Source organism: Ranitomeya variabilis, chromosome 1, assembly GCF_051348905.1.
Source record: "Ranitomeya variabilis isolate aRanVar5 chromosome 1, aRanVar5.hap1, whole genome shotgun sequence".
Taxonomy (NCBI): Eukaryota; Metazoa; Chordata; class Amphibia; order Anura; family Dendrobatidae; genus Ranitomeya; species Ranitomeya variabilis.
In genome coordinates this window covers 311,410,482-311,428,729 of record NC_135232.1, presented here as the reverse complement: position 1 = coordinate 311,428,729, position 18,248 = coordinate 311,410,482, and the positions used below count along the sequence as shown (strand labels likewise).

The 18,248-nt window shown below is 42.8% G+C and overlaps 1 protein-coding gene across 4 annotated transcripts in view; it reads right to left on the bottom strand.

Annotated features, from left to right (window-relative positions):
- The window catches only part of NF2 (NF2, moesin-ezrin-radixin like (MERLIN) tumor suppressor), a 117,810-nt gene that overhangs the window by 75,219 nt on the left and 24,343 nt on the right, over nt 1-18,248 (bottom strand). For all 4 annotated transcript variants that reach the window (XM_077296936.1, XM_077296960.1, XM_077296945.1 and 1 more), the window contains exons 6-10: nt 8,651-8,719; nt 5,564-5,646; nt 5,412-5,487; nt 3,949-4,083; nt 415-489 (exon numbers count right to left, since the gene is read on the bottom strand). In XM_077296936.1, coding sequence (XP_077153051.1) covers nt 415-489; nt 3,949-4,083; nt 5,412-5,487; nt 5,564-5,646; nt 8,651-8,719 — 438 coding nt within the window. The remainder of the gene's footprint in view (nt 1-414; nt 490-3,948; nt 4,084-5,411; nt 5,488-5,563; nt 5,647-8,650; nt 8,720-18,248) is intronic.

Genomic DNA, 18,248 nt, shown 5'->3' with positions numbered 1-18,248 from the left:
GTTTCGGTTAGCGTGTGTTAAACGCTGCTGTCAGAGATTGACATTGGCATTTAACTTAACAGCCGCGGTTGGATCACAAATCCACCAGCGGCTGTTAGATTCACATGACAGCTGATCAGATCTGCTGTACTGTGCAAGGAAAGATGCAGGCTCAGCTCTAAAGTTCGTATCAAAGAGGAAGGCGATCTAGGACGTTTCTATACATCCAAGGTGAAGGGGTTAAAGCCTGTGGTGGAATTTTTAAGTTGGACAACTGCTTTCACGACAACACTGGATTTACATGTGGTTTTTATTTGAGACCTCATAAATCCTAAAAAAAAAAAAAACATGATTAAAACAGTTGCAACAACAACATACATATTACAGCATAATGGAAAAAATCATAAATTATTAACAAATAGCTTAACAACTCACCAGCTTGTTTACTCGTAACTTCGAGGAATTAAATTTGAAGACATCAATTTTCTTATCAAGTGGTTTAATGGTAAACTGAAATAATATATATTTATATGAGTATGTAAAATAAATCTACCAGTGTCACTGTGCTCCAATTTACAAGTTGATAAAAATATACATCCCCATGTCACATACACATGAAAGATTTTACGGTTAAAATGACTTCCGAATAATAAGGTGAAAACAGCATTTTTGCTTTGCATGGAAAGTAACTCTTACCTGGTCCACGTGATTTCAGAGATGCATAGGGATCATTATACAGGCTTCTAAAGCAGCAGATATCACAAGCTGCCTTCTCTCTACTGCCTGGATTCTGAGCATACAGCTACAGTGCCTTGAAAAAGTATTCATATTGAGTGAACCTTTTCATATTTTTTGACGCTACCCCCACAAACGTAAATATATTTTATTTGGATTTTATGTCATATACCAACACAAAGTAGCAAATATTTATGGAGTGTCAAGGAAATGACACATGGCTTTCTAAATATTTTGAAGTAGAACTCTGAAAATTGTGATGGCACACACTCGTCTTCCCCAAGTCAATACTTTGTAGGACCACCTTTTGCTGCAATTACTGCTGCAAGTCTTTTGGGGTATCTCTCCATCAGCTTTGCACATCTAGAAGCTGACATTTTGCCACTTCTCCTTTGCAAACCAATTCTAGCTCAGTGAGATTGGATGGAGAACGTCTGTGAACAGCAATTTTCAAGTCTTGTCACAGATTCTCAATGGGATTTAGTTCTGGATTGTGATTAGGCCGTTCACACAGATGAATATGCTTTCATCTAAACCATTCCATTTTAGCTTTGCAGTATGTTTAGGGTCATTGTCCTGCTGGAAGGTGAACCTATGCCCCAATTGCAAGTCTTTTACAGCCTCTAATAGGTTTTCCACTACAACTGTCATCTATTTAGCTCCATAGAACTTCACATCAACTCTGACCAGCTTCCCTGTCCCTGCTGAGGAAAAGCCTCCCTATGGTTATCCCATGTTTGACAGTGAGGATGGTGTTTTCAGGGTGATGTGCAGTGTTCGTTTTCCACCACACAAAATGTTTTCCATTTACCCAAACAGTTCTACATTGGTCTCATCTGACAAGAGCACCTTCTTCTACATGCTAGCTGTTTCCTCTACCAGGCTTTTTGCAAACTGCAAACGGGATTTCTTATGGCTTGTTTTATAAAAATGGCTTTGGACTTGTCGCTCTTCCATAAAGGCCAAAATTGTAGAGTACACTACTAATTGTTCTGTGGACAGATTCTCGCACCTGAGCTATGGATCTCTGCAGCTCCTCCATAGTGACCATGGGCCTCTTGGCTGCTCCTCTAATTAGTGCTCTCCTTGCTTGGGATGTCAGTTTAGGTGGATAGCCATATCGTGGTAAGTTTGCAGTTATGCCATATTCCTTCCATTTTGGGATGATGGACTGAACATTGCTATATGAGATGTTCAGAGAGTGGGCTATATATATATTTATTTTTTTTATACAATCTAAACCTGCTTTACTCTTCTCCCTATATCCTGTATCCCTGACCTGTCTGGTGTGTTCCTTGATTTTCATGATGCTGTTTGATCCTTAATGTTCTCAAACAACCCTCTGAGACCTTCACAGAACAGCTGTAGTTATACGGAGAATAAATTAAATACAGGTGATCTCAGTTTACTAATTATGTGACTTCTGGAGACAACTGGTCACTCAGGATTTTGGGGTATCAGACTACAGGGGGCTGAATACACATGCATGTCAAAATTGTCAGATTTATATTTTTAACATAATTTCAAACTAAGGATCACTTCCTTTACACTTCACACATACTTGCTACTTGTGTTGATATATCACATAAAATCCCAATAAAATATATTTAAGTTTGTGGGTCTAATGTGAAAAAATGTGGAAGAGTTCATGGGAAATTAATACTTTTTCAAGTCACTGTACACCGACGAGGTCATCTGTATGACGCCTTTTCATGCATCTTCTGAAAAGTGGAGACTGTTCCTCTGGGTAAGAGCTGGACATTTCCATTTTTTTCAATAGTGCCTCATCTACATAATCATGCGTTTTTCATATATATTTACAATTTTCTTCAGTTATTGCCAAACTTACTGAGGTTTTGGCTTTGTAACCATGCCAGTCATAACACATTAGGTAGAAATATACAGATCTATTAGAGTACTATTTATATGTAAAAGTTGTGGATCTGCTCAGACTTGAATTATTTATCTTATGTCAGGCTTCCATTGCGTCCTGAAGCATTCTGCTGCTGCCGCCATTACAAGTCAAGTGGGGTTAATAGAATCCAATCAAAAATCAATCACAAAATCATAACAGATGAAATGGAAGCTCTTAAAGGGAATCTGTCACCCCATTTTAGGCCTATAAGTTAAGGTCACCAACATCAGGGGCTTATCTACAGCATTCTATAATGCTGTAGATAAGCCCCCGATGTAACCTGAAAGATAAGGAAAACAAGTTAGATTATACTCACCCTGGGGCGGTCTGGTCCGATGGGCGTCGCGGTACAGGTCCAGAGCCTCCCATCTTCAAACGATGACGTCCTCTTCTTTGCTTCCTGTTGCGGCTCCGGCACAGGCGTACTTTGTCTGCCCTGTTGACGGCAGAGCAAAGTACTGCAGTGCGCAGGCGTCGGGAAGGGTCAGAGAGGCCCTGGAGCCTGCGCACTGCAGTACTTTGCTCTGCCGTCAACAGGGAAGACAAAGTACGCCTGCGCCGGAGCAGTGACAAGAAGCAAAGAAGAGAACGTCATCGTAAGAAGATGGGAGGCGCTGGACCCGGACCGCAACATCCATCGGACCGGACCGCACCGGGACCGCCCCTGGGTGAGTATAATCTAACTTGTTTTTCTTATCTTTCAGGATACATCGGGGGCTTATCTACAGCATTACAGAATGCTGTAAATAAGCCCCTGATGCGGTGGCCTTAGCTTATAGACCTAAAATGGGGTGACAGATTCCCTTTAAGAGTGAGCGGAGCCCAACATTCAGCATACAAAATCCAGGTAAAATGTTTAGAATATTGGATAGACAGACAAAGTTCACAGGGCTTTTCCATACGTTCCATGTTTTTCATTTCAATAAACACTTTGGGATCAATGGTTGCCATAGTGATTTTTACATATCCAAAATGGCTCTATATTCCATTGCAATGACAAAGTCAATTTATTTCAAGCACAGAAGCTTCGTAAGCCATTATGTTTTATTGCTTGTACTATGATATCCATAAAGTTGGATCCAAAATGGCAGAATTCAAAATGGCCGCCATGGTCACCACCCATCTTGAAAAGTTTTCCCCCTCCCATATACTAATGTGCCACAAACAGGAAGTTGATATCACTAACCATTCCCATTTTATTTAGGTGTATCCATATACATGGCCCACCTAGAATAATAGTCTGTTAATGCAAAAATTGAAACAGCAACATAAATAATCAGACTGTCATAAAAAAATAAAAGTATGCGGTTGGGAGTTACCTCCTTATCACTGTAAGATATATTCCGAATTTCATTCCAAGGGAAAGAGGTTTTAGGGGTCAATCTATTTTCGGGGTCATAAATATGGAGTCCCAAGGCATCAACTCCTAGTAGTAGTTCAGTGCCTTTCTTGTTCTTGGGTTTCAAATTACAAAAAGGAAAATGAACAATGATTTTTTTGTTGTTAAGTGCAGAAAATTCAGCATTAAATAATCTAAAATACGACCAGCTCTACCCTCTCCTAGTGTATCCTCACCCATCCCCTGTAGACGGTGAGCCCTCGCGGGCAGGGTCATCTCTCCTCCTGTACTTGTGTGTGTCTTGTATTGCTCATGTTTATTCTACTTGTCTATGTATGCTCCTTTTTCACATGTAGAGCGCCATGGAATAAATGGCGCTATAAAAATGAATAATAATAATGTTATTATAAACAAAGTATTATATAAATTTGAAGACTACAGAAAAATGCTGTGATAAGAAAGGTTGTGTTTTCTAAGCCTTCTTTTCCTCTAGGGATAAAAGTTGAACATTTAAAAAATAATTGTACACCCTTCATCCATATGGCCCAGACCACCCCCCCTTTCAAAAACACATATTACATTAATGTCATGCATCCAAGTAAAAAAAAACAAAACAAATGTTCTCTACTCCAGCCTCCGAACATCACTTTAACAGTTACAACAAAACCTTCTGCACATTACTTAGCTTTGTAAGAATGGTATCATGTAGACAACTCCCTTCTTAGACTGATAATATCCTAATCAGCAACTGCTAACTACAGGTTTACCATCTGCAGCCTCTAGAAATGAAAAATTACATGTTGTCTATTTATGTGAAGAGGTAGAAGGTTTGTGGATGTAATCCGCGCTGCCGATTAAAATGCAGGACCAAAGATATCCAAATGAAGGAAAGTGGTTTTTATTTCAACGCGTTTCGAAGTTCAAGTGACTTCTTCCTCAGGAACACAAACACATGTATACAAGGACAGGTAGAAATGGCTATACAAATTGATTTTCTACCTGTCCTTGTATTCATGTGGTTGTGTTCCTGAGGAAGAAGTCACTTGAACTTCAAAATGCGTTGAAATAAAAACCATTTTCCTTCATTTGGATATCTTTGGTCCTGTATTTTAATCGGCAGCGCGGATTACATCCACAAACCTTCTACCTCTTCACATCTGATACGGTCGCCTACGGACCTGTGGATCTACTTTGATATTCTCAAAGAGATCTATATGTCATTACATTAGATCTATCAGGTTAGTGCAATTTGGATAGATTGTTTATTTTGTCTGATAAGACCCTATGTGCGCTGATTTCTTCTACAGTTACGTTCTAGGTTGTCTATTTAATAAGTGGTCAACTCAACGCCATCAAAGAGGGAGATGGTCTTTATGTCTTGACTGTCAAATATCATAGTCAAATGAAATACATAACCATAGGTCTCAAATAACCATTTCTCACCCGTATTAGAAAATAATTGACTCCATACATCTCCGTGTCTTGTGCTATCTTCAGGTATTCCATTTCAGCTTCATCTCTGAAAAAAATAATTGTATACGGCTCATTTTCATTTTCAGAGACACAACAAACAGTAACAGTGAGTGCCAGCCTACCTGGTGCGCCCACGGTGTTCTGCATACCACGCAGTGATCCTCTCCTCCCACATCTCTGGAGTCATCTGATATAGGTTTATTACCTGAGTGATACAAACAATAAGCAATGTAACAAAACTCAATGCGCAAGGCTTTGGCTACACTTTAAGGCTATATTCACACAACAGTGTGATCTTACCATCGGAGAGAAACGGAACGATTCTTTCTACGGCATCATTCCTAGTTGCATCCATTTTTTATCATCCTTTTTTGGATTTTTTTTTACCGAGACAGGTATAATAACTATATGGAGTTTCTTTATCCATTAAGTCTTAGGCTATGTGCACACTTTGCGGGTGACCTCTGCGGGTTCTCCCGCAGCGGATTTGATAAATCTGCAGGGCAAAACCGCTGCGGTTATCCCTGCAGATTTATCGCGGTTTGTTCCACGGTTCCCGCTGCGGGTTTCCGCCTATACTATTGATGCTGCATATGCAGCATCAATAGTAATGTTAAAATAAAAAAAAAAAGTTTATATACTCACCCTCTGACGTCCTGATCTCCTCGGCGCTGCACCCGGCGGTCCGGTTCCAAAGATGATGTGCGAGAAGGACCCTTCGTGACGTCACAATCATGTGACCGCGACGTCACCGCAGGTCCTGTTCGTACAGCAACTCTGACCGGCCGGCCGCGTGCAGCGCTGAGAGGTGAGTATAACATGATTTTTTATTTTAATTCTTTTTTTTTTTTTTTTTTTTTTTTTTTTTACACACAAATATGGTTCCCAGGGCCTGGAGGAGAGTCTCCTCTCCTCCACCCCGGGTACCACCCGCACATTATCCGCTTACTTCCCGCAACGTGGGCACAGCCCCATGTGGGAAGTAAGCGGTTCAATGCATTCCTATGGGTGCAGAATCGCAGCGATTCTGCACAAAGAAGTGACATGCTGCGGAATGTAAACCGCTGTGTTTCTGCGCGGTTTTTCCCGCAGCATGTGCACAGCGGTTTGCGGTTTCCATAGGTTTACATGTAAATGTAAACGCAATGGAAACTGCAGCGGACCCGCAGCGGCAAAATCACGGCGGTTCCGCGGTAAAAACCGCAAAGTGTGAACATGGCCTTACAGTATCAGTTAAAAACTAAAATAAAACCCTAGAGTACACAGTATGGCCCCCATTGATCAAGACCCCCGATTTTCTTGGCAGTCCTGATGAGGGGGGTGTTTGAGTCAGACGCTCCTTATTCATTAAGAGGCGCACGTGCTAATGAATCAGGAGCGCCTGACGAGTGGCATGCACTGAGGCTCATGGATCAAAGACATGGAGCCATTTTTAAAACTAATCTGTCTATTGTTCACAGAAACCTTATGGGTCAGTGAGCTGTACAAAAAAAACAAAAAAACTTACTTCACTAGGACGTGTCACGCGGATGTGGAAATGAACTTCGTGCTCAGTCACATGGCAATAATAATGTATTTGGCAATAAGTACACAGTATCAGGTCCTGTCACCTAATATCAGGGAAGTATTGGCACTAAATATATATATATTGGCTTGAAGATACGTCGCCTTTACCTTATGTGACCATGTGCAGAGACTAAAGGACTATTCACACAGTGTATGCTGATTGTAAACATTGGGAGGATTTCCTGATTTATGTCAATGTGTTCCTATATAGTGACAAAAGACTATTTGCTTCAAAGTTAAATAAAAGTACAACAAGCTATAGCCATCTTTTCAGGAATTCACAGCAGATTTTTCCTTACAGTCGCATGCACACCTCTCAGCCTCCATGACGAGAATGGAAACATCCCGCCTATAGATACATTTGACATACGCACCCTTGGAGCAGTGTGAGGACACCCTAAGGCTGTGTGCACACGTTCAGCTTTTTTTTGCGTTTTTTCCGCTATAAAAATGCAAAAAAACACTTACATTAAGCATTCTATTTATTAGGATGCAATCCGCAATTTTTGTGCAAATGCTGCATTTTTTTCCGGAGCGGAAACGGATTCCGGAAAAAAACGCAGCATGTTCATTAATTTTGCGGAATCGCGGCGATTCCGCACACATAGGCATGCACTGATTCGCTTACTTCCCGCATGGGGCTATGCCCACCATGCGGGAAGAGCGGATCATGTGCGGATGATACCCAGGCTGGAGGAGAGGAGACTTTCCTCCACGGACTGGGCACCATATTTTGAAGAATGAAAATAAAAAATAATGATATACTCATCTTCCGAAGGCCCCTGGAGTCCTCTCGCCTCTCAGCGGGTGCACGCGGCGGCTTCCGGTCACAGGGTTGCTATGCGCGCAGGACCTGGGATGACGTTGCGGTCACATGACCGTGACGTCACAAAGGTCCTTAGCGCATAGCATCCTTGGGACCGGAAGCCGCCGCGTGCACCACCGAGGAGATCTGGCGCCGTTGGAAGGTGAGAATAACAATTTATTTTTTAAATATTAGATCCTTTTACTATTGATGCTGCATAGGCAGCATCAATAGCAAAAAGTTGGTCACACTTGTCAAACACTATGTTTGACAAGTGTGACCACCTGTCAATCAGTTTTTGAAGCGATGCTACAGATCGCTTGGAAAACGCTAGCATTCTGCAAGCTAATTACGCTTGCAAAACGCTACAGTTTAGCGGGAAAATGCATGCCAATTTCACATGCGTTTTACCCGCGGCAAGGAGTCCAGGACTTGCCGTGGAAATTTCCGCGGCAATTCCGGATGTGTGCACATAGCCTAAAGATGCTCATTCATTAGTGATTTAACATGGCTGCTTTCTGTAAGAGTTGTGTAGCATTGGTCTGTAATGGTTGTAGTCTTGGACAAAACAACCGACTGATCTCTGCCTTGATCTGTGTCTTGGACTGGGCTTTCAATAACTGATCGTGAATGACTAACTACAGCACCAAACAAGAATGAAATCTAACATGACAAACCAACTGGTCAACAGATACAGTATGTTCTGTGGGTCTGTATTTAGCACACTTCTGTCACAAAAAGACGATGTTCTTGAAAGTGATCTAAATTGACCATTTTTGACTTTCAAAATATATGGCCAACCTGACACAAACTAAATGCTCAACTAGTTCTAACTCACCCTTTTAGGAAGCAGCTCCTCCTCTGCCAAGAATCCACGTTTGTGTACAGATGCGTCATAATCACCATACTAAAACAGAATAAATGAAAAATAATGAGCTACAACAAAAAAAAAATGTAATTAACCTATGTTGGAAGACTGCAAAATTTTACATCAACTAAGTCAAATTTCCTAAAATGTTCTAACTTAAAGGGTTATACCGACCACACAAAGTCATGGCATCCCACACATCTGTAAGGAGTTTGTACAGTTAGGTCCATATATATTTGGACATAGACAACATTTTTCTAATTTTGGTTATAGACATTACCACAATGAATTTTAAACAAAACAATTCAGATGCAGTTGAAGTTCAGACTTTCAGCTTTCATTTGAGGGTATCCACATTAACATTGGATGAAGGGTTTAGGAGTTTCGGCTCCTTAACATGTGCCTCCCTGTTTTTAAAGGGACCATAAGTAATTGGACAATTGACTCCAAGGCTATTTCATGGACAGGTGTGGGCAATCCTTTCGTTGTGTCATTCTCAATTAAGCAGATAAAAGGCCTGGAGTTGATTTGAGGTGTGGTGCTTGCATTTGGAAGGTTTTGCTGTGAAGTAAACATGTGGTCAAAGGAGCTTTACATGCAGGTGAAACAAGCCATCCTTAAGCTGCGAAAACAGAAAAAACCCATCCGAGAAATTGCTACCATATTAGGAGTGGCAAAATCTACAGTTTGGTACATCCTGAGAAAGAAAGAAAGCACTGGTGATCTCATCAATGCAAAAAGACCTGGGTGCCCACGGAAGACAACAGTGGTGGATGATCGCAGAATAATCTCCATGGTGAAGAGAAACCCCTTCACAACAGCCAACCAAGTTAACAACACTCTCCAGGAGGTAGGCGTATCAATATCCAAACCTACCATAAAGAGAAGACTGCATGAAAGTAAATACAGAGGGTTCACTGCACGGTGCAGCCACTCATAAGCATCAAGAATAAAAAGGCTAGACTGGACTTTGCTAAAAAAACATCTAAAAAAGCCAGCACAGTTCTGGAAGAACATTCTTTGGACAGATGAAACCAAGATCATCCTCTACCAGAATGATGGAAAGAGAAAAGTATGGCGAAGGCTTGGTACAGCTCATGATGCAAAGCATACCACATCATCTGTAAAACACGACGGAGGCAGTGTGATGGCTTGGGCATGCATGGCTGCCAGTGGCACTGGGTCACTAGTGTTTATTGATGATGTGACACAGGACAGAAGCAGCCGAATGAATTCTGAGGTATTCAGACCCACACTGTGCTCAGATCCAGCCAAATGCAGCCAAACTGATTGGTCGTCGTTTCATACTACAGATGGACAATGACCCAAAACATAAAGCCAAAGCAACCCAGGAGTTTATTAAAGCAAAGAAGTGGAATATTCTTGAATGGCCAAGTCAGTCACCTGATCTCAACCCAATTGAGCATGCATTTCACTTGTTTAGTCACTTGACTAAACTTCAGACAGAAAGGCCCACAAACAAACAGCAACTGAAAACCACCGCAGTGAAGGCCTGGCAGAGCATCAAAAAGGAGGAAACAGCGTCTGGTGATGTCCATGAGTTGAAGACTTCAGGCAGTCATTGCCAACAAAGGGTTTTCAACCAAGTACTAAAAATGAACATTTTATTTAAAATTATTGAATCTGTCCAATTACTTTTGGTCCCTTTTAAAAACAGGGTGGCACATGTTAAGGAGCTGAAACTCCTAAACCCTTCATCCAATTTTAATGTGGATACCCTCAAATGAAAGCTGAAAGTCTGAACTTCAACTGCATCTGAATTGTTTTGTTTAAAATTCATTGTGGTAATGTCTATAACCAAAACTAGAAAAATGCGTTTATGTGGGTTTCCTCCAGGTTCTCCCACACTCCAAAGACATATGGTTAGGGAATTTAGATTGTGAGCCCCTATGGGGACACCAGTGATAATGTCTGCAAAGCACTGTGGAATTAACTCCTTAGTGACCAGAGCCAAATCTGACCAGTGTCACTTTCTGTGGTAATAACTCTGGAACGCTTCAACAAATGTCAGTGATTTTGAGACTGTTTTTTCATGACACATTGTACTTTATGATAATGGTAAATTTATGTCAATATTTTGTGCTTTTACTTATAAAAATATCAAAAATTTGACAAAAAATTCTATTAGCAATTTTCAAACTTTGAATAATTATCCTTTCAATCCAGATAGTAATACCACATAAAATTACATTTCCCTCATGTCTGCTACATCAGCACCATTTTTAAAATATCCATTTATTTTTTTAGGAAGTTAGAAGGTTTAAAAATGTAGCAGTCATTTTTAAGTTTTCAAGGAAATTTATAAAACTTATTTTTTCTTTTAGGGACCCATTAAGTTTTGCCATGACTTTGGGGTACCTGTATGTCGTAAAATTCCCAAAAGTTAGAACATTTTAAAAAACCCTCAATGTAATCAAAACTGCTATCAGGTAGTTTATTAACCCTTCGGGTGCTTTTCAGGAGTTATTACAAAGTGGCAAGACAGGAAGGAAACGTTTTATTTTTACCACCGACATGTTGCTAACTTCTGAGCAGGCTGCTATAGCCAACAGACTCGAAGGCCGTTTTTTGTCCGTGAATTGCCATGGCAAATATCAGGACCACACAATCATGATCTCTGGGTGCCGATGGAGTTAAAGAGGGAGTTCCAATGCTCTGTTAACCATCTAGATGCCATAGTCAATATGAACAGCAGCATCTAAGGGGTTAAAAAGCCATGGTTGGTGCCAACACCAATCGAGGCTGAAGCAGCAAGATGTCGGCTATAGCGTACAGCCGACAGATGCTGCATTTTCACCCATCGCAGGATGCTATTGTCTGATATGTGAGGTCAGTAAAAAGACATATTGGTGGTCACTAACATGTTAATGGTGCTTTATAAACGAGTAAAATAAATAAATACCACTATAACACGACTCCTACTCGTGACCAGTGGTGGTCCGAATGCAGAACATCCGCAAACTTAAGAATGAATAGGCCAGAGGTGGGGCTTTTAAACTATTTTCCCTGCAAAGAGACACCCATATCCACTGAACAGTTATGAGGTTGGCATTGCTTTGGTCACTGATTGGCTGCAGCAGTCACATGTCATCCAAAGAAACTGGCAGGGGACAGGGAGAGCACTACAGAGAAAAAGCAGTCCAAAGTATAATTTTTTTTTAATTACAGGTATTATTTTTAGACCAGACTTGGTAGATTATTCCCTAACTGTAAGTTGTCAATTTCCCAGTTACAGTCATCTCAAGTGAATGGGGCTTTAAATGAAAAGATCAAGCATCACCTCAAAATGGAAGCTATATAGATGGTAACAGAATTGCATGTTACATTTCAGTACGTTGACATACTCTGCTGAGATTTAATGGACAAGAGCCATCCCTGCAGCTTAAAGAGAACCTGTCACTTGCAATAAATACGTAATTTTGTACCTGGTGTAAATTCTGGTGTTCTCACAAATGTGGAGGGTTTTTTTTTGTTGCGGAGCCTCTATATCCCTTATACTTGGCCGTTCGTCCCTTGACATAAATCTGTAATCCAATTAGAATGTCACCGAAGAGCTGCGGTGCTGGCGTCTGAGATGGCAGCCTCATAAATAATAATAGTGACAATGACAAGCACTCACATACGTTTCTGAGTGATGGTAATTTTTCTCTATTTTTGATTGTAAATCTTGTCTTATTATCCATGGGAGGGTGATCCTCAACTCTTCCTTGTGAATTTCTTCTTGAGGCTCATGCCCTCTTGACTAATAAGACTTGAGTATGTAATTACACACTGGGAAGAGGGGCTATATCTCCGTTACAGAGAGGCTCAGGAACAAAAAAAAACAATGCTGGATTTGGGAGAGCAACAGCAGTTCCAACAGGTAAAAAAAAAAAAAAAACTACTCATCATAACTTCTCTTTGACACTCAATCTGATCTCTTACTTTACTTGAAAATGGTGCAAAGCGAACTAATTTAAAAAGGAAGAGAATAATAGTCAATATAGCAAAAAATAATCCTAACATCCTAAAAATTGGTGCAATATACATTTTACAGTAAACTTTACAGCTGATGCATGCTGCCTGATCCATACTAGGCTCTGGCTGGACTGTATGATCTCAGCCAAAGTATTTTACACTCTGAAACGCTGCAGCATTTCAGAGTGAAACATGCTTTAAAGAGGTTATCCATTACTTTTTCATTGATGACCTATCCCTAGGATAGGTCATCAATGTCTGATTGGCCGGGGACCCCGAAGGATCACTGGATTTGGCCAGCGAAGGCATGGATTGAGACAGTGACGAAGCCCACTCAGGGGGACTAGGTACACTGGGCTCGGTGGCGGCGGAGGGCTCCTGAGCGCAGTTGGGGTCACAGGCATTGCAGAGCGGTAAACTCTGAGCCTTAGGAAAAGCAGATTGGCAGGAGGAGCATGAAGTAAAGAATATAGCCATAGTTTTGTTAGACTTTTTTGATGCCATAGGCTGGGACATGATGTACCCTTCTATGTGGCCCTATAATATTAGGGGCTGCTGAGAAGGGCTACTGTTGAGAAAAGAAGGGGTTACAGCAGGGAGGAGGATCACGGAGGGATTCAATCTGCAAAATGCAGCGCTCCCTTACCCAGGTCTGTGTCCCCGCTTTTCCTGCGTTACTCCGACTGCGTGGACCCTGTGCAACACCTGCTGTCTCTGTCCTGATGGTAGATAGTGCTGCGGTGGTCTGGGGGGAGAAAGATGGCCCCCAAGACTTGAGAGGCGCTTCTCATGCTGTGCGAGAAGTGCCAGGACTGGTGGGCGGAGCCTCCGCATCGTGTCATAGCATGGGTGGAGTCGGGGGTTGCGGCCTAGAACAGGGCCGAAGCCGGGGACTAAATTTGTGGCGCCAATGCAGGAAAGGGCCGATGGGTGCCCACGCAATGAGAATGGGTCCTCCTTACCCAGCGCCGCTCCAGACCGACTGAAAGGAGCCCTCCAGAGAGGCTGCTGGGTGGAAGGTAAGGCAGATGCTGCAGGTCCTCCTGTGCTGCTGCTGGCTAGGACAGTGCAGGGATAGGGGGGAAAACCCTCAATCCACCATCCCTTTAGGAGGGAGGTGGAGGGACCGTCCGCCTCCTTGTACCATCCTGCTTTAACAGTGGTGGTGCAGTGGGGGCTGCTCGGACGCAACGAGGTGGGCCTCTGTACAACCAAGAGGGGAATACTCTAGGATGCGACAGGGCTGAATGTCCGGCAATAGACAGGGCTGCGGAAGAGGATATATGGAGGCAACACTCCATGTGCTCATCCGTTGAAGGTGTGGGGAGATCGGTGCCCTTCAAGGGACCCGTCGCCCCTAAGAATCAGCTCAAGCGTGGCATCCCACGTCGCAGGAGATGATACAGAGAGGCGAAACTCTCCGTACTCGCCTGTTAATGGTTTGGGGAGATCGGAGACTTGAAAGGATCCGTTGCCCCTTCGTCCACTGTAAAAAATAAAATAAAAAAATGTAAAAATTTTAAAAATTTAAAAATAAAATAAAGGGTTTTCGGTCTGAATAGCAGACCCGTCCGTATGCCTCCTACGGACACTAAGTAAGAACTAGTTCTCTGGGAGCCAGCACAAGGGTGTATACTGCAGGGGAGGAGGTCACTTTTTTTGTGTTAACTTAGTGTCAGCCTCCTAGTGGCAGCAGCATACACCCACGGTCTGTGTCCCCCAATGAGGCAAAGGAGAAAACAGTAATTAGACTTACTGGTAATTGTATTTCCAGGAATCCATCCTGACAGCACACTGGAGGACGTCCTTCTTATCCATGATGGGACAGGAAACACGAGAGGTTAAAAGGACCCTCCCCCTACCACCCTTCAGTGTTTTTCCAAAGTAACACATCTGGATGGATGCAAAAACAAGTTTTATTACAACAAAATAATCAATCATACAAATGTTACATCACATAAGTATAAAGATCAAACAATATGGAGGGAACTAACAGTGCAGTCAGGATGGATTCCTGGAAATACAATTACCAGTAAGTCTAATTACTGTTTTCCAGGTCACCACCTGACAGCACACTGGAGAAATACCAAAGGAGAATGGTATTTAGGGTGGGACCACTGCTTGAAGTACCTTTCTACCAAAGGCCAACTGAGGCGAAACTACATCTAACTTATAGTGTTTAGAAAAGGTACTAAGATTAGACCATGATGCAGCTCTACAGATTTGGTCTGCCGTACCCCCCCTTTCTCCGCCCATGATGTGGCCATGGCCCTAGATGAGTGGGCTTTAAGATTAACCGGGGAATTCAAACCTTTAGCTTTGTAGGCTAAATCAATTGTAGATTTTATCCACCGTGCGATAGTCGCTTTAGACGCTTTTTTCCCCTTATTTGAACCCCTGAACTGAACGAACAAGTTATTGTCCTGTCTCCAGGGTCTAGATAGATCAAGGTACCTGAGTACTGACTCTCTTACATCAAGGTTATGAAAAAATCTCTCTTTTTGGTTTTTAGGGAATTGGCAAAATGACGGTAAAACAATCTCCTGATTCATATTAGTATCGGAGACGACCTTAGGGAGAAAGGCCGGATCTAGCCTTAGTACTATTTTATCATCAAAGATCTGTAAATACGGGTTCTGTACCGAAAGAGCCTGTAGTTCCCCCAATCTTTTTGCCGATGTGATCGCAACTAAAAACGCGGTTTTAAGAGAGAGTTTGTTAATATCTATGTCTCCAGTTATATCCCAGGACTGATCACACAGAAAATTCAGGACCAGATTAAGATCCCACGGCGGGACGGATTTCCTAATGAATGGCCTTAGCCTCTGGACTGCTCTAGAGAATCTACTAATCCAGGGGTGGGTAGATAGAGAAAAATCAAAGAATGTACTTAGGGCCGCTATCTGGACTCTTAATGTACTTGGTCTAAGACCTTTTTGAAATCCTGACTGCAAGAAATCAAGAATTTTCGGGATATCTGGATGGTCAGTATCAACTCATCTCCCCACAGAATCCACAAAATGTTTTCCATATTTTTGTGTAGATTGCAGATGTCACCGGCTTTCTGCTGGCTTGAAGGGTAGAAATGACGTCATCTGAAAGACCTTTTGCTCTCAAGATCTTCCGTTCAGGATCCATGCTGCCAACTGAAGTGCTCCTGGGTTCTGGTGTAGAACTGGACCTTGTAGAAGAAGATCCTTTCTTACTGGTAACAGGAGAGGTTCTTCCACTGACAATTTTTTTAACAATGGAAACCAACTTCGTTTCGGCCAGTGAGGAGCTATGAGGATGACTTTGGCCTCGTCCTCGCAAATTTTCCTGAGTGTCCTTGGAATCAATGCTAGAGGCGGAAACGCATAGAGAAGACCGTTGCTCCAGGGTTGTGACAGGGCATCGATCGCAGCTGGACTTTCCCAGGGGTTTAGGGAGTAAAAGGTTTCGACTTTTGCGTTTTGCTTTGTAGCAAATAGATCCACAGTCGGCTTCCCCCAACGATGACAAAGATCCCTGAATACTTCGCTGTTCAGTTCCCACTCTGTAGGGGATACACTTTTCCTGCTCAGGAAATCTGCCAACTGGTTCTTGGATCCCTCCAGATGTACAGCCGAGATTGACCGCACCGACTTCTCTGCCCACTTGAAGATCTGTTCCGCCAGATCTTGTAATGCCAGATGTCTTGGGCCCCCCTGATGTCGAAGGAAGGCTACAGTCGTCGTATTGTCCGAGAAGATTTTTACATGCTTGTTCTTCAGCAAATGTTGTGCCGCCGTTAGGACCTTCCAAACCGCATGCAACTCTGTGGTTTGATGACTTCTTGCTGTCCTTTCTTTCCCAACGACCTTGGAAATATCTTCCTAGGACATGACCTCCCCAACCTTCCTGACTTGCGTCTGTCGTGACTGACACACTTGGGGTTTGAAGCCATGACACTCCTACCCGGAGATTTTTGGAGAGAGTCCACCACACCAGAGACCTCTGGATCTGAAAAGAAAGATTCAGTCTTTGATTTAGAGAATTTTGCCTCCTGTTCCAGCTCCTCAGAACTCCCTGCTGAAGCTGTCGGGAATGAAACTGGCTCCATCTCACGCAAGGGATGCAGGCCGTCATCAATCCCAGTATTCTCATCCCGTCTCTGATCGTATTTCGGCCTCGGGAGAAATGATGGACTTTTTTTATTATACCCTTTAGCCTGTCTTCCGGAAGGTAGGACATTCTTGTTTCTGAGTCGAGCATGACTCCTAGGAATTTTATTCTGGATTTCGGTATTAGATCCGATTTCTTCCAATTTATAATCCAACCGAGACTCTCTAGTGTGGAGATGAGGAACTGACAGTTGACCCTGAGCTGGTTTACTGACTCTGCCGCTATCAAAAAGTCGTCTAGATAAGGGATTACCATCACATCCCGATTTCTCAGATATGCGACTACCTCTACCATAAGTTTTGTAAAAACCCTGGGAGCCGACGCCAGGCCGAAGGGGAGACAGCGAAATTGAAAGTGATAGATCTTCCCTTCCATGTTTACCGCAAACCGCAGGAATTTTTGGTGGTTTAGGTAAATGGGAACATGGTAATATGCACTCTTTAGATCTAGAGTGCACATCACCATACCCCTTTCCAACAGAGGAATGGTAGACCGAATTGACTCCATTTTGAATCTTTTGTATACCACCCAGTTGTTTAGGTGCTTCAGATTTATTATCGTTCTCGACTCTCCCGATGGTTTTGTTATTGAGAAGAGATTCGAGTAATGACCTCTGTACTCTTCTTGGGAGGGGACCGGAACAATTGCCGCCATTTTTAGGAGGTCCTGTATATCCGACCACATGGGGGATGATGATTTTAGATGTGTGCTGGACACCAGAAATCTTTCGGGCGGAAGGGAGGAAAATTCGATTTTGTACCCCTGGGACACCACCTGTAACACCCAAGGACTCGTTGTTATTCCCCTCCAACCTTCTAGGAATCCGGCCAGACGACCCCCTACTCTAATGGCGTCATTTCCTATGGTAGCTAGACCTCGGACCTGAGTAACTCGAGTCTTTGGTTTTGGGTCTACTGTCTCCCCCTTTCTGGTAGCTCCATCTACCTTGCTTCCCTTTACCCCTGTAATCCTGTTTCTGATTATAGCGGGGTCTCCGAAAGGGCTGGAATTTTTTAGGCTTTTCTTCGGGGAACCCCTTTTTTACGTCTGAGGCTTTCTCTAATATATCGTCGAGGACCGGTCCGAAGACCCTGCCCCCAGAGAAGGGTATGGAACACAATTTATTTTTGGAGTGCATATCACCCGACCAGTTTTTGAGCCAGATAGCTCTTCGGGCTGCATTAGAGAGAGATTGACCTCTAGCCGCGAACCTAACCGTCTCCGCGGACGCGTCTGCCAAAAAGGCGGTTGCCAATTTTAACAGAGGCAGAGATTTCATGATAGTATCTCTAGGAGTTTTGGCTATTAATTGATCCTGAAGATCATTTAGCCACAGGTCCATGGAGCGAGCCACTGATGTTGCTGCGATATTAGCTCCGATAACCGCCGAAGAACTCTCCCAGGTCCTTTTTAAAAGTCCATCTGCCTTTCTGTCCATGGGCTCTTT